This window comes from Numida meleagris, chromosome 2 (genome assembly GCF_002078875.1).
Source record: "Numida meleagris isolate 19003 breed g44 Domestic line chromosome 2, NumMel1.0, whole genome shotgun sequence".
NCBI classification, from domain to species: domain Eukaryota; kingdom Metazoa; phylum Chordata; class Aves; order Galliformes; family Numididae; genus Numida; species Numida meleagris.
The window spans coordinates 5886587-5903793 of record NC_034410.1 but is presented as its reverse complement, the minus strand read 5'-3'; the positions used below and the strand labels follow the sequence as shown (position 1 = coordinate 5903793).

The following is a 17207-nucleotide window of genomic DNA, read 5'->3' as shown; positions in this document are numbered from 1 at the left end:
ACTACTGATGAAATTCTGTCTGTCACAATTGAATTAATCTTCCATTCTAGTACTGCTTAACACATTTAAAAACCATTAAAACTCTGGAGCTTTCAGGTTAAAAGAAAAAGCATGCTTTCCAGAGTGCACAGTATGGTGGCATTGCCCTGATATTACAGAGCTATATAGTTGATATTAGCTGTTTTTTGAGTGCGCTTAGTACTTCACTTTTTGGGGTTGGCTTTCTGCAGCCATCAAAATAAGTTACATGAGAAAGAAAACGTCCTTAAGTCTGGCAGTAAGGTAAGCCAGGCAACGAAAGGAGCAGAGCTCTGAGCTAGGGCTTGAATTTGTTGCTGTGGAGAAACCTTGCAGAGCAGATTCAAAGTGACAGCGTTTCCAGCTGATGGGGGAATGAAAAAAAACAGCTACCCTACCTGATTAAATGGACCAAAGCTTTTATCCACAGTGACATTTACCATTCAAAATACCTGAAAAAGCTAAGAGGATTTTTTTTTAATGACAAAAAAACCAACTAAGTGGTGAAACACTAACAAATAGTCATAGGTTACCAATAATTTATTTTCATTTCACTTTAACACTCATGCTGTTTTTATTTTGACATTAGCTTTTGCTGCTTCAAGCATTAATTTTCAGCCTACTATTCAGCATTAACATTGATACAAGTATGTGCTTATTCCTATTACTAGCTCTGGGAAAATAACAGTACTGATATGGAATCTGAAACATACAGATAAGAAACATGTCAGAAGAGTTTACGTCTTAAAAAAATAAATTGATGCTTGTATGTTCTGTCTGTGCATATGTAGTAACTTCATATATGTAAAGACAACGTTATCCCTTCACATTTGCTACATATAAATACTTCTGCCATCAGTAGTGTCCTTCCTCTCATTTCCTAAAGTAGTATTGCATTACTTTACCTTATATCGTAAATCAGTTTAATTTCTTGTTACATTAATGAATAGATATTGATAAAAGTATAATCTTCAGTTGTCTCCCTCTAAATATGACCATAAACTTTTATATCTTCTTTACACCAGGAGTTGGTATATTTGAAAAATACTGTTAGTAATATTGAGCCTGTAATGCTGCTTTCCATCCATGCAGTTCCTATCTCTGTCAGTAGAAACTGTCCATGTCTGTTGATGAGACTGTCCCCAGGCAGCTTTGTTGTTAAGTTAGCATTGTTTTATTGAGTAAATGTTTTGTCTTAGTATTAAAAGCAAGTTCCAGCCAGTGTCTGGAGAGGTGTACGGTAGCTTTGTAGATAATCTGTGGTTGGAGTTGAGCTATCTTAGAAGCAGAGATTATTCACATACAAAATTAATCAGTAATCTCATTGCTTATTTTGTAGTAGGAAAGGTGTTTGCGTAGGTACATACCACAATTACTGTCATGTTTCAGAGCCTTTGCTCTCTATAGATGTGCTCTGTAAAGATATGTGACAATGTTGGCCAGAACTCAGTGAGGGACATTGTCAGGATCTTCGTTTTCTTTCTGGAAGCAATTAGGGAGTTCCTCTTACAGTTTGTATTCAGCTGATTTTGAAATAACAAGAAAAAAGTCATGAAATTCAAACTGAGTCACAGGAGCAGTATGAGGTAATTATTATTTTAAAAACATATTTGCTTTTCTACAGTAAATTGTAATTGAACACACTTTGTGGATGCTCCAAGAGCACACAAGCACTGTATGTCTCTGCATATAAAAGAAGGAAGGGGAGAAAAGAAGCTGTCTAAAAATAAGTGGATATTTTCTAAGAGAAGCATACTATTATGGGGAGTGTTGATTTGAGTTTAATCGATATAATTAATATAAAAAGCTCTCTCTGTATGTGCTGTATTAAAAGAGTTCAGTGGAGCCAACTCCTGCTTCTCTCTGGGAGTAGGATTGAGTCCTAACAAATTTCAGTGTTTGCTTGAGTATTCACAGTGTAAGAATTGTGTCTGTGATTGCAGCTAATCAAGGGTCCAGCCCATACGCAGAATTCACATGAGCTGACTGTTCAAAAAGAAAAATGAATCATATAACTGAGGGTGTTTACTTTGGATTCTTTCCAACTATGGAAAAAAAAATATTCCCGTATTTCCATTTATTCCTGAACAGAAAATAAATGTTTCTGGTTTTGTCTGCTTTCTCACTGGTGATAAAAGTGATCGTATTAATTCATGTAAGTAGTTATAGGAGCTAGAGGTATTTCACAATGATTTATGCAGTCATTTGTTGACTGTGGCCAAGTGTGCCCATATGCACTTGAAATCGTAGGGTGTTTTATTTTACTTATATTTTTCCCTAGATGTATTGACCAAGTTTGAATCCCTCATATCAAAAGGACTGCAGACTGAATGTAACTTGTTCTCTTACGCTGAACAGGGCCGTGGATCAGGATTCCCAGGGAAGCGGAGGCCACGTGGTGCAGGTCTTTCAGGACGAGGTGGCAGAGGTAGATCAAAACTGAAAAACGGAGTTGGGACTGTAGTCATTCCAGGGGTAAGAACACTTACTGCTAAGTCATGTTGTGGTCTGTTAATGTAATAACGTAACCTAATTCAACTATAATTCTTTCATTAAAATGCTGGTGGAAGCCAAGGAACGCTAAAAAGTAGAGGTATATGACGAAATCTGGTTAATATTATGTATGTATGATCATGAACTACAGTACTAAAGCAAAATAAACCTGAAGCAATTTTATGCAGCTATTGCCACTTAAAGGGACAACTGCTGGGCATCTTGGCATACTGATTCTACTTCTCAAGTGGAAAAAATGCCAAATAAATACAACATTCAGTGAAATGACAGAGGAGGGGAGAGCAAGGCATGTGCGTACAAGTAAAACAGCAGCCTTAGTGATCAGACCAGGGATTGTTCTACCGTGGGGACCAAACCTGACTGCTGAGGGAAGAGCACAGAGCAGAAGAGCCACAGACAATGAGATACTGCTGCTCTTTTTGGCTCGGGGACTTGCTGAACAGAAGGTGGTGTCATTGTTCTGGACAGCCTCTGTTGGAGTTTTCTGTTGTGAGGTTGTGTACGTACTTCTAAAAACTACCAGTGACCATGTTAACCTCTTTCAGTTCTACAGCTCCCGAGCCTGTTGAATACAGGAGCACCTCCTTTGCTTTACATTGCTTCCTGTTTCTGAGTGCCCTTAGAGAAAAGATGGTTGAAAAGTGTTTTTTATTATCTTCCTGCCACTCATCTTTATAGACTTCTGTCATTTGTCCTTGTTTTGCTTCCACTCTTTCATTGCTAATCTGGAGAAACCCAGTTATTGTGGTGTTCCTTGTATGGAAACTGTTCCATACATTTGCTGTCCTTGTCAGTTGTTGTGTTTTTCTGTGTTGACTTTGATCTGCCATTTTATATCTCAGAACTCACTCCTATGAGGTTCTTAGTGCAGTTCTTTATAGTTGTCATTCATTTTTTATTACTCTGAATATCTTAATATTGTTGGCAAACTTTGCCACCTTGCTCCATTTTCCTGGTTGTACATGTGTTGAACACCATGGCCTGTTAGCAGCCATCCCTATCAGGATGTTCTCCCTTGAAAAATGAAAAAGATAATTGATGTTATTATTGAAGTTGAGTCTTTCACATGGTTATTTTGATGTTAGAAAGTAGAAGTTTGTACTTCAAGACAAGCCAGGTTTTATAGAACAAACATTTAAAAGAAATTGTAACAAAAACAGAGATTGTTCAGTGAGGTAAAGTGTTTTAGAGAAAAGTGACCATCACTATCCACAGTTTCCCACAGAAATTTGAATCTGTGACTTTTAAAGTGAATGGCAGCTTTTCTGCTTCAGAGTTGAGAGCAGCAGTGTGGCTGTCTTGTAATAAAGTAGATAAAGGTAGCAATACAAAGAGATCAGCCTTCTGCCACGCAAGTGGTTGAAACAGAAGTATTTTCAGGCCTTTGCTAAACTCCTTCATACTCATGGAATGGTGACCACTGGTCAACTACATGAATTTGGAAATTGTTACATTTAGGGAATGAGGGAGAAGGTGGATACAGGTTAACCCCTGTTGGCTCACATGTGGTGTTATGCTAGCATCAAAATTGCAGTAATTCAGTCCTTCACATTCTGCTCTTTTGTATGTGTAAGCAACTCTGAGAACTTCGTGAAATCTGTGGAAATACATGCATGGGAAAAACTCTCCCTAAACATCATGAGAGGTGTTTCGGGTGATTTTGGGGTTAATTAGTTACAGCTGCAGAGTTCTCCACCATACAATCCTTAAACCATATAACAGTATGCTTATATTCTCGTTTTAGCTGTTTCTCAGTAAATGCTGATTTTCAGCAACAGCGTTTCAGAAAGATTCCTGTAGCTGTTGTAACAGTATTTATATTGGTCTCTAGTGATGTTTGAATTTGTCAAACATTTAAAATATTACTTAAACAAAACTGGGTTTATAAGTTTTAAATTGTGTTTAAAATAATGCACATTTATAAAACTAGAACTGCTGATAAAACAAAGTTACATTTCCCTACCATACATTTATCCTTTTTTCTTCATAGAACTGTGCACTCTTATCTTCCAAACTTTCATACCCACTGCTGGTTCAGAGAGTAAATAGCATAAGTCTGTTAATGCAAAGTCATGGGTGGTGAATTTTGCACGGCAAGATTTGCATGGAAGTCAGAGCACAAAGCATTCTTTGATGTTTTCTTGTGGCTCTCCCAAAATCACTAGGTCCTCCTTTCTTCTTTTTCTTCCTGAGGAGCAATATATATACACATGCATACACTGAGTTCATAAAGAGCAATTGAGAGTAATGAAGTTCTTAGTCACAAGGAGAATGACAGTCTACAGTAAGGCTTTACTGAGATCAAACCAGCAGTGAGTTAATAAAACAATTTCTCCTGAAGGTAGCTTCATGACATACGCACATTCTTCTGGTATCCTCAAAGATTGTATTTTCTGGTGGTTTTAAAAATCGCTATGCTTCTAGAATAGGTTTCATGTTGGCTCATGTCTTAACAAATGTGATGTGCTTGTTAATTACCTTGCTTGTTTTCATAGGTCACAACTATGGATATTTCATCCAACAAAGATGAAGAAGAAAACTCGATGCATAATACAGTTGTCCTCTTCTCTAACAGTGACAAGTTCACTCTCCATCAGGTTAGACTATTACTTTTTCATTATGTTTCACAGATTCATTAGGGTTGGAGAAGATCATTAAGACCATCTCGTCCAACCATCAACCCATCCTCCCATGCCCACTAACCATGTCCCTCAGTGCCACATCTACCCTTCTATTGAATGCCCTTTCCTTGGTGACTCCACCCGCTCCCTGGGCAGCCTGTTCCAATGCCTGACCACTCTTTCTGAGAAGGAATTTTTTCCTAATACCCAACCTGAACCTTCCCTGGTTCAACTTGAGGCCATTACCTCTTGTTCTGTGGCTGTTACCTGGGAGCAGATGCTGACCCCTACCTCGCCACAACCTCCTTCCGAAGAGTCGTAGAGAGCACTAAGGTCTCCCTTGAGCCTTCTCTGCTCTAGACTGTATGATCCCAGTTCCCTCAGCTGCTCCTCTTAAGACTTGAGCTCTGGACTGTTCACCATCTTCCTTGACCTTCTCAGGATGTGCTCCAGGGTTTCAATAGCTTTCTTGTAGTGAGGAGCCCAAAACTGAACACAATACTTGAGGTGCGGCCTCACCAGTGCTTTTAATTAAATAAGAAGTAAATGTCATTGTTAGGAATTTCATCCTAAAGCAACCTAGCTGGGCTTTACAGTTAAATATTTCCTGAATTTACTGCCTAGAATGCTTTGAAGATCTGCTTTTTTCTATAATTTCAGGATATGTGTGTTGTTTGTGGGAGTTTTGGCCAAGGTGCTGAGGGCAGGTTGCTTGCCTGTTCTCAATGCGGTCAGTGTTACCATCCATACTGTGTCAGTATTAAGGTGAGTGCTTTGTTATTTAAGAGATCACTTAATTACACTGTTTTCATATTGTATTTTAATAGCACAATGCTGCCTTTGGTTTTGTGGTAATTAAGGGAGTCATTAACTTGTTAGATATTCTTCAGCTAATGTGACCATTATTTGTATGCAACTTGTGAAAGACTTTAATTAAATGCCATTTTATAGTATGCATTGCCTCAAGAGAAATTAACCTTTTTGTAATTTCACAACCATAAATAGTGCTGATTATCCAGCAGTTGGTTAAAATAACAGTTTGAGATATCAGCTTAAAAGCTAAATACAAGCAAAATTAAAAACAAAGAAAAAAAATGTAATGCATCTTCATTTACTAGGGGCATAAGGTTTAGTTGATTCAATTTGTCTGTTGGCTGTCAGAATTGACAGCAGTTGGAGTGGTTAATTAATACATTTTACTTTCATTAGTCTAGGAGAGAGTGTGTGAAAACGAAATTTAAATGGTATGAGTTGACTTAGTAAGCACATAATAAGCTATTTACTCCAATGTATAAGGTATACACTACTTACTATACAAGCACATGTATGTAAAACTGGGATCTCTGAACACATCACAGAGCATTATTTTAAATGTACTTAAACATCGTATGCATTTTTCATGCAGCTGTAATCTGGTTTTACATTTATATGCTACTTTTACATTATTGGACCTCCATAAGTCAATTATTTGCTTTAGGTGACTGAAACCTCAGCATTGGCTATCATAGGGTGATACTAGTGCAGTATGTATTCTCTGACATGCTGAATTCATATTCCAGAAGAGTATCAGCATCTTCACACATTTCCTTTCTGTTTGATCCATTCACACTTAATGGAACTTTGCAAAGTTCAATTGAGAAATGGCTACTTGTGCGTGGAAGAGCATCCTGTGCTGCGTAGCCAGGCCTTAATTTATGCACTGATTGTACTTCACAGAGCAGAGTTCAAATCATTTTCACCTTGCCATTTGCAGATTACTAAAGTGGTGCTTAGTAAAGGCTGGAGGTGCCTGGAGTGCACAGTATGCGAAGCCTGTGGGAAGGCTACAGATCCAGGAAGGCTGCTTCTCTGTGACGACTGCGACATCAGTTACCACACGTACTGCTTAGATCCGCCGCTGCAGACTGTTCCGAAAGGAGGCTGGAAGTGCAAATGGTGTGTTTGGTTCTGGTGTCAGAAACGCTGGCCTTTTTTGTTCCCTTTTGTCACTTTATATTTGCAATGTCAATTCAGCTGTAATAATGTTCTAGTTGTGTTTGAGTCAAGTGTATGAAAGCAAACAAAATACTTTTGCTTTGTTTCATTCAGTTATCAATTCAATATGGAAATTGTTGTTATCTTCTCTTAATAATCTTTCTTCATACCAAAACCCGTGTAAGTAGAGGTGGGCGATATTTATTTTGAAACTTCTAGACAAAAAAACAATAAGAAAAATTAATGGGCGTTTCACCAAGTAGTTCTCAAGGTGAAACTCTTTGAAAACCATTTATGTTATTTGGGTGAAATACAAACCCAATGCATCTCTGCGTGGCTAAGTATCTCCTGGTGAAAGGCAACTGGAAGCAGGCACTCCTTTGGCCTTGGTAAATGGTTACAAACACCCATCTGCCTGCTTTTGCAGACTGAAAGGACTTCTCACTTAGGAAGTGCTTTAAGAATTATCAAAAGTACAGTAATGTTCAAAATCTAAATAATAATTCTTCATTCAAATAAAATATTTTGACCTGAAATAAGCTTTTTTTTTTCCTCCCACAGAACTAGTTAGTCATCTAAAACTAAATTATTTACCCAGTTCTAAGTTAGGAGGGCTTTAAAGCTACAAAACGATTGTCTTGTGAACTGAAAGTAACAGAGCATTCTGCCTTTCCTGCAGGTGTGTTTGGTGCAGACACTGTGGAGCAACTTCACCAGGTTTAAGATGTGAATGGCAAAATAATTACACGCAGTGTGCTCCCTGTGCAAGTTTGTCTACCTGCCCAATCTGCTATCGCACTTACAGGGATGAAGAGCTTATAATTCAGTGTAGACAGTGCGACCGGTAAGGATTTCTACTGTTTTACAGACTTTTTCTGGTTAAAGCTCATTCTATTTTTGACTTTTTCCCCCTAATGTAAAAGCATAAAGATGAAGGGAATGGTCTTGTGGTAAAGAACACTGGACTGAATCTCAGAAGTCTTTTTATTATTTCATTCCTAGCTGTGCTATAGATTTTTATTCGACTCTGGGCAAATTAATTAATCACTTTGTGCCTCATCTTCCCCCTCTGTAAAAATAAAATATAACTAAATTACCTCACAAGATTGTTGTGGTGAGGCTAGATCTAGATTACGCTGTGTCAAGTGAGTTGTTAAAATGATTTCAAATATAGGGAGAAATTATAATACCAAGATATATTTGCTTCTGGTACATTGCTTTATAGAGTTTTCCTTCCTGAGAAGGGAAATAGGTAATCTGATACTCTATATACGGTATTTAACACACACCACTATAGAATAATGTTGGGTATGGAGAACCTATTTCATCCTTTCTCCCTATTAGAATTTAAATTAAACAAGTATTTCACATTTTCTTGGACATATATTTAGGTCTCCTAAAACACCACATATTTCCTTTAAATTGTATTTTTTCCCCCACTTAATTTCTAGATGGATGCATGCAATCTGTCAGAACTTAAACACAGAGGAGGAAGTGGAAAACATAGCTGATATGGGTTTTGACTGTACCATTTGTAGGCCATACATACCACCAACAAACGGTAAGAAGACAATTGAAACCAATGGCAGGACTGCACACTGCAATAAATAGGTTTGGGATCGGGTTATGGTTCTTTGCTGTGATGGAGAGTTGGCTTGTTGTAGAAGCAAGATTTTTTGTTTTTATTTTAAGGGCGTCCTGGAAGTGTCCTCAGCTCTTTCTCACCCCTAGTAATTGGCTGTAAAGTCGTCAGCCAAAGACAACTTATCAGGGAGAATTCTTGACAGATTCAGTGAAGATAATTTGGGCAAAGGACTGAAAACATCTGATATTGAAAGGGTTAAATGCGTCTCACTTTGTCAAGAGGAAGGAATTATGATCTTAATTGGAGAGGAGTATTGAAATTAATTCTGTGCAGAAAAACCATTCCATATATCGATGCTCTGAAGCCTTCTGAAGCAGCAGTCGCTGTAACAGTCCATATAAGCATTTTTTCCCTCCAGTCTTATAGTTTATTAATGCCACTCCCTCAGCTCTCCCAATATTTAAGACCTACAGTTCCCTAGATGTCATATTTGAAAAATACCTCCATATTTCCCTGCTTGAGAGTCTTCATTTTTTAGTTAGTTAAAATACATATTATATATAGTTAAAATACTTATTTCTAATGAATTTTCTTCTCCTCTGGACACGTTTTCAGTGAACATGCTGATTTCCTTGTTGTCTGTAATATGCAGTTTCACAGCATTGGTACTTCAGGAGCTGAGGTTATTGCAGCTTTTCTCTTTGAGCACAGCTATACCATATGGTTCTGTGGGATGGTACTGGTTAATTTTAAGTGAGTGGCTTGTTAGCAATTAGATTGGCCTATTAGATGATTTATGGTCTTGCTTTAAGAATAGCATCCTTGGTCTGTTTTCTCTGCGTGTCAGCTCACAGGAGTGTCTGCTTCAGTCTGTTGCTTTAACAGAGCACTGACACCTCTACACATTTTTGGAAGAATAGTATGGTAAGGTGTTCACATTAACCCTTTATTGAGGGTGTCAGCAGATTTTGAGAACATGGCAGGAGGAAGGAACAAGAACCAAGCAAATGTTTAAAGAACAAAGCACCAGGTGTAAGATCGAGATAAAGGGTTGCCTACACCACGAGGCATGTGTTTAAGAGGTCTGCCAAGAAAAGTTCAGCAGTGATCTGAAGTTCCTTTATACCTTGTGTCCTCATAACAATGTGGCAATAATTGTAACTTACTGAATTGGCCTTGGGTATTTATATATTCATTTGTACAGGCTGGTCAACTATATATGTGTGATTGTGGAACACTTCTAAGTATCGCACTTGCATCACTGTTAGAAGTAAAAATTACATATACTTAGTATTTCTACAGCTTGCTTCATGTGTGAACTCTACTTTCTCATTCAAAACAAAAAGAGTTTTCAAAGTGGGAAGGCCAAGAAACTTGTAAATATAACAATTTTCTGTTTCTTTTGGTAATAATGTTTGGACATTTAAAACAAGAATATACAAATAAGGAATACTACCTCTTCCTTTTACTTATGAGCTTGCAGAGCTACTGTCTGGGAGATAATAATGTTCGTAGTTTCCGAGGTGGAACACCTTTAGAAGGTGGTATCAGATGTTTAACTTCCAAATATAAACTGGCCCCTGAGATAGTCCTTTCTGAGCACTGGCCTGAAGATGTGTTGTGTAGGTTCATCTTCTGAGGAATAGGAACCAGTCCTGCAAGACCTGTTAGAAAGTTCCCTGCCCTTCTTTGCAATTTCTGCTCAGCTCTTTTATGAGACAAGTTTCTCTGCTTTTTCTTTTTTGTTTTGACTCAGTATGTGTAATAACTCTTAAAACGTGTACGTTTGCACAATTGCATGTCTGAATATATCGTTTGGTGCATGTTCCAGAAATACTTGCATGTACTTTTACATGAAATGTTTCAGTGTTTTGTTAATTTTTCTACAACTTGTTTGAAAATTCTGTGTAATTTTTTGTTTCAAGATGACAGCAACGAGCATTCGATAGATTTAGAAAAACAAATGCTAACTGTATTGAGTTCCTTAAAGTATACCATATTATAATTTTTTTGAGGGTGGGTCTTTCTCTTTCCATCTCATCTACCACGGAGGATATTAATACATTGCAAAAATTATTAAAATTTTCTTTAACAACTTTATTTGTAGCAGAAGCAAGAGCCCTCAGTCTAGTAACTTATCAGTACAGAAAAAGTAGGTGTATTTGTTGGTAGTAAGTAAATACTAGAATGTATGTTCTGAGAAACAGCTTCAGAAAATAAGAACTTTAAAGAGTTCTTCCCTATCTCATTTTAAGAATATCAGATACGTATCTGATAATCTTAGTCATCTTCTTCGTGAAATAGGAATAAAATATAAATAGTTTTTCTTCTTGAGCATACATAAATATCCTTAGCCAGCATATGGTAAAATGTGTTCCAAAGTAGTATGCCATAAGCCTTAATTTCTCAATTATTTTGGAATACTCATCTTTGATCAGTGTTTCATTGGGTTGTTTTTAATATGGTCTCATGTTAAAATAGAGAATCATAGAATCATCTAGGTTGAAAAAGACCTTCAGGATCACCAGATTTGACCATCAGCCTGATCTACTGATTCCCATCACTAAGCCATGTCCATTATTGTCACATCCATACATCTCTTTAATATATCTAGGGATGAGGACTCAACCACTTCCCTGAGCAGCCTGTTCTAATGCTTGGCCACTCTTTCTATGAAGAAATTCTTCCTGATATGCATTCTAAGCCTCCCTTGGCACAACTTGAGACCATTTTATCATGTCCTATCACTTAACCACCTGAGAAAAGAGGCCAACACCTCCTCACTGCAGCCTCCTTTGAGGTAGTTGTAGAGAGTGATGTGGTCCCCTCTCAGCCTCCTGTTCTCCAGAGTAAACAACCTCAGTTCCGACAGCCACTCCTCATAAGTCTTGTTTTCTAGTACCTTCACCAACTTTGCTGCTCTTCTCTGCACATGCTCAAACAACTCAATATCGTTGTAGTGAGAAGCTCAAAAATGAACACATTCTTTGAGGCATGATCTCACCAGTGTTGCGTACAAGGGGGCAGTCACTTCTCTAGTCCTACCAGCCGCGCTGTTCATGATGCAGGCCGTGATGCCATTGGCCTTCTTGGCCACTTGGGCACACTCTTGGCTCACATTCAGCCAGCTTTTGACCAACACCCCTAGGTCCTTTTCTGGGCAACTTTCCAGCTGGTCTTGTCCAAGCCCATACTGTTGCATTGGGTTTTTATCACCCTAGTGCAGGACCTGGCACTTAGCCTTGTTGGATGTCATGCAGCTGGGCTTGGCCCATTGATCTAGCCTATCCAGATCCTCTGCAGAGCCTTCCTGCCCTTGATCAGGTTGACATTCCTGCCTAGCTTGGTATCATCTGTGAGTTTATGAGAGTGCACTCAATCCTCTCATCCCGATTACTGACAAAAGTGTTAAACAAAACTGGTTCCAAGACTGAGTCCTGAGGAACACTATCGGTGACTGGCTGCCAATTGGACTGAATTCTGTTCACTGGGACTCTTTGAGCCCTGCCACCCAGCCAGTTCTTCACCCAACAAAACAGCACACCCATCCAAGCCACAAGCCAATTTTTTGGGGGGAATACTGTGGGAAACAGCATGAAAAGCTTTGCTAAAATCCAGGTAAGAAACACCCACAGCCTCTCCCTCATCAACTAAGCAGGTCATCTTGGAGGAGATCAGTTTAGTCAGGCAGGACCATACGTGCTGTGAAATGACATCTAAGATTTGCTCCACCTTTCCTAGTGCTTTTTGAATTAATTAAATTTTTTTAATTAATAGGAATTTTGATTATTATCATGACTGCTCTGAATGTTACTATGATGCAAGTACTGGCAACTGATCTGGGTAGCAGCAGCCTTTGTCTCTGTGCTGTAATTCCTACACATTCAGGAGAGATGTGCATCTCTCACCCCCACAGCCATACTCTCTCCCAGACAAGCAACTCTAAACCATCTACCCATCATTTCTGCCTTTCTATCATTTACCATTGCACATCATGGCTCCCCTTATGAAAGCCCCGTCTGTAAATTCCACCCCTTCAGCTCTGCCTGATTTTCTGTAGTGGGAACAGCTGAAGAGACCTGACTGCAAATACACATAACAGCTAGTTTCAGCTGATGTGGTAATATAAAACTACTGTGTGTTCTTTACATTGCTTCTGTATCCTGTACTTATAATATTAGGAGCAAAAATTTTAAAATTTAATTATTTGGCATGTATATTATTTCAGCTGTTATATTCTTGTAAGTTGTAGTATTTGCAAATGAATCCCTGTATCAGGCCCAGTTATGCAGCCATCTAATATTACTCAGGTGTTGTGTCTCCACATCGGCCATTTTGTACTGTCCCGTATGCTGATTTCATTTTCTCCTAGAATTGCTCCTTTTCATTGCAGCCTTTTAAATTGCAGCCACGTTTCATTTTGAACTGTGATTGTTCTCATCGTATTGGATTTTGTGGGTTTTTTTTTTTCTTTTTTTTTTTTTTTTACTGAAGCTGCTAGATGCTGCATATCATTCAGCGGGTTTTAGACCCTTTGGAAAATAAGCATATAATTTTGGTTGAACTTCATCTGAGTTCATCAGAAAGCACTGTCCTTTCTTTGTTTCACTCTTTAATGAGTATTTCTTTCCCTTTCAACAGTCTTTGTCTGACTTGGAACTCTTTTTTGCTATAATCCATTTTATTGATTTAATCTTTTATCTGCGCTCTAATTAGTTCCTTTTATGGAAATTTGCTCAATACTGTCTTCAAACATTGTGTATCTTCTTCGGGTCAGTCTCTGAAGTCCTCACCTTGGTTGCTATCGGCTTGTTTGTTTGTCTATTTCAAGTCTATTCAGTCTCTAGTGCTAAATTTGTTCAGTCTGATGTGGATGAGAAGACTCCGTGTTGTACGACTTTTGTGTTAGGACACCAAATTTCTATTCACAGTTATCTTTATGAATTTTTTGCTTACCTTAAGAGTCCAGTTCAATAGTTGTTAGCTCTGACTTAACAACTTGTAAACAGCAGAAAGATCAGATGATATCTCATCCGCCTTTGATTATCTCTTAGAATTTGCCTTTTTCTATTCCAGTTCAGGGCTTGTGAGTGTCCTGCAGCTCATCCCATATGTTTTTTTTGCTTCCCTCCAGCTCAGTGTCTCCTTTAAAATTTCATTTTCAGTTTTATTTCTTCCTTCTTTTTTCCTTCTGTGTCTGTGTGTCAGTGTTTCAATAATGCTCCAGGCTTCTTACATTTCCTAATTTTCTGTGGGTTACATCGTTTACCTTAGTTATGCTTTCCATAAAACTTTGAGGACTGCAATTCTTGAAGACGTACTTTGTTTCCTTATTTCTTATGTTTGCTTAGAAAAACAGTCTCTAGATTTTCTATCTACTACATCCTTGTTTTGTATTTAACAAACCGTTAATGTTACTTGGAAGCTTGTTCTTTTCCTAGTCTTGCCTTTGTCTCCCAGATTTATGTGTGGGATTGTAGCACTCATGCAACTGGTCTGAGAAACATGAACCTTGCTCATGTGCTTTGCCACAGTGGTCAGGGCTTGTGTAGTAGATGCAAATGTAAAACACTGGATGTTTGTCCAAGTGTTAAACTCAGCCTAGCTAAGATTTCTAGGGGAAAAAAAAAGTGAATAAAATTTGGATGTACAGTAATGCTAACCGTGCCAAACTAACTGTTTTGTTTTTTTTTTAGTTCTCAGTGTGAGATAAAAGCTTCTAATTTTCCCTGTACTTACTCTGTTTACATAATCTCTATAAAGTTACTACTAATATTAAAAATCTAATCTACATATTACAGGTTAGCGAAGCGTGATTACAGTTATTGTAATTAATGCAGATGGGAAAAACATTTCTACCTGCAGCAGTAGTGTGCTAGCATTGGAGGACGTTTTGATCATCATTTGTTCTCTGAAGCATACAAGGCACAATTTTTAAATTGAGTTTCTACTGTTCCATTGGTCAGTATTTTAATCTTGAATAAGAATTACCCTTTCTAACATGAACAAGCCATGTTTCATCTGCTCTAAGATACTATATCAGCCTTACTTTGTTTCTTGTATATAAGACAACTGACAGCATAGACACAGCTAGAAGTCTGTGTGCGAAGCTGTTGGAGGCACCTACCTCTTCTGGGGAGATAAGGCAGCAATTGATACTTGTTCACTAAGTCCTCCTGTTTTTAGCACTTAGTTTAGCAAAACCTGGACAATGTGTGTAGTGTAGAGATTACCTCAAAATCCACAAGATCCAGTGCATGCATTTGCCTGTGGTCCAGTAGGAGGAGATAAATTAGCATCACGTTCAGTGCTTCCCCAATGCCTTTCTTGGCTCAAGTGAATTGGAAAACTTCAGCTGATGTCAGGCTTGTATTGTAGTCACATCTTCTGAGACACTGAAAAGCCTTTTTTTGAAGGTGCTAGTGAAAGTTGCCAACAGCATTAATTAGGGAGTTTAACAGAATAGTTCAAAGGAGAACTACTTGGGAGTTTCAGTTTAAATCAAGTCACGATTTTTAAAAGTTGAAATGATTTTCCTTATATTTTTCAGTGCCTTCTTTGGACTGTTGTGATTCATCAGTTGGAGCTCAGATTATTTCAAAATCAAAAGAACTAGGTAAAGAATGTAAATGCTTAATCTTTGATCATTTAGCATATTGTAAGGGTATACTTCTACATCAGGCAAAAATTCCTTTTTGTTTTTATAACACATGATATTAACTATCCTTCAATTATCACAGCATGCTTTTCATTTTTTTTTCTTGCTCTCTTCTTTCTATTCTTTTGCTTGCCATGCCTGTGCTATAATAATAATCTGAGACTGTGCTTTGATTCTGCAGACTTAGTTGCTTGCCTTAATATTAGCAGTACAAGATAACACAGTGTGGCTCAGTTAAAAAATATACAAAGGATGAAACTGTAGGAGGACACAACTTTTCTGTATTTGTCTAGTGTGTGCTAGGAATTTACAGTCTTGACAAGCCTACTGACAAGTCATTTTTTATCACAGTTCCTAATGCTTTCATCATGTTAGGACAGCTTCCATCATGTCAGGATTTTATTCTGCTTGATACTTCTAAGTGTAGTTCCGAGAGATGCTTATCCCCTCCAATTTCTGAAAAAAATATATGCAGTTTTTTAAGCAGTCTTTTTTAGTTCAGCTTAAGAAAACCATCATCTATGAAGAGTTGCATTCAGAACCATCTGTGATTTGGGGTACAGGATGTTACATAAGAAAATATTTTACGTTAAAGAGAGCAAAAGTTATGATGTTTTCAAAAATTATGTTATCCGTTCATTACGCAATTGGACTCAAAGAGCAGAAGCATCATTGCAGCCTCTTCATTATTGCTAATTCCCAGAAAATTCCCAAACTTCTAGTTGCAGTTGCCAGAGCAGACGACTGAGACAGCAGTGTCTTTCTACATCATGAAGTAAGGAACGATGTAAATAATTTATCAGACTCAGTTGTCATGCAACAGCTTCAGGAGGTAGAAGTTTTGCAGGTCTTGGGAGACTTGAGTCCTACTCCAGGAGTTCTATAAGACTAAAGCTGAGTTACAGCATGAAGCTGTATTGCTGAGGGCTTTGGCTGTTAAGCAACAGGGACCCAAAGTAAGACTTGCATAGATTTTTCTGTGTCAGGGATACACAGATACCCTACAAGGCACCAATTTCCATAATCAAATAGTTCTGTCTAATGAATTCTGGATGTAAGTTGTTCTGTAGCAATGTAATGGATGGTTGCTGGATTTGACATCAGACTGAATTATAAAGCTGCAACTGTAACATGTAAGACAGTATCAGATCTCTCTGTTTTATTTATACTGACTTCCTCACTCATGAATCAGTTCCATACGTGTGAATTATTAACTCTTAAAAGTGCTGTTCCTAAAGATCTAAGACTTGTAAATTAAAGAGTTTTATATTGCTGTTATGATTCATTTAACTTTTATAGACCCACCGAAGACATACACACAGGATGGAGTCTGCTTGACAGAATCCGGCATGTCTCAGTTACAGAGCCTAACAGTCACAGTACCTAGAAGAAAACGGACGAAACCAAAGCTTAAATTGAAGATAATAAATCAGAACAGTGTGGCTGTACTTCAGACACCCCCAGATGCCCAGTCAGAACACTCAAGAGATGGCGAGATGGATGACAGTAGAGGTAGCAATGTTCTTTTGGCCTGTCTTGTATGTTGAGTGCTGCACTACATGTGTACATTGCATACATCCCTAGGAGAATTTGTCATACTCGTATTTGTTAATTCTGTACTGAATGATCTGTGGGAATTGCTTGGACAGTAGTCATGATTTGCTGTTGCACAGTTCAGGGGTTTTCTTACCATTGTTCTGTTATTGTCATCCATGCCATGTGAAACACTTTTCTGTGAGGCTGGCAACACTGGAAATAGGAATTGCCTCTTTGTCTAATCATCGGATTACTTTAGGGAATACTGTGCATTTACTGAGTACAAGTGTATTTTGAGGCT

The 17207-nt window shown here is 38.0% G+C and overlaps 1 protein-coding gene across 10 annotated transcripts in view; it reads left to right on the top strand.

The window, feature by feature from the left end:
* KMT2C (lysine methyltransferase 2C) overlaps nucleotides 1–17207 on the top strand; it is a 190043-nt gene that overhangs the window by 112689 nt on the left and 60147 nt on the right. For 8 of the 10 annotated variants that reach the window (XM_021387086.1, XM_021387078.1, XM_021387082.1 and 5 more), the window contains 8 exons: nucleotides 2377–2493; nucleotides 5028–5129; nucleotides 5814–5918; nucleotides 6907–7088; nucleotides 7807–7971; nucleotides 8579–8688; nucleotides 15263–15328; nucleotides 16670–16882. In XM_021387086.1, coding sequence (XP_021242761.1) covers nucleotides 2377–2493; nucleotides 5028–5129; nucleotides 5814–5918; nucleotides 6907–7088; nucleotides 7807–7971; nucleotides 8579–8688; nucleotides 15263–15328; nucleotides 16670–16882 — 1060 coding nt within the window. The remainder of the gene's footprint in view (nucleotides 1–2376; nucleotides 2494–5027; nucleotides 5130–5813; nucleotides 5919–6906; nucleotides 7089–7806; nucleotides 7972–8578; nucleotides 8689–15262; nucleotides 15329–16669; nucleotides 16883–17207) is intronic. The other 2 variants (XM_021387081.1, XM_021387085.1) reach the window with 2 other exon arrangements.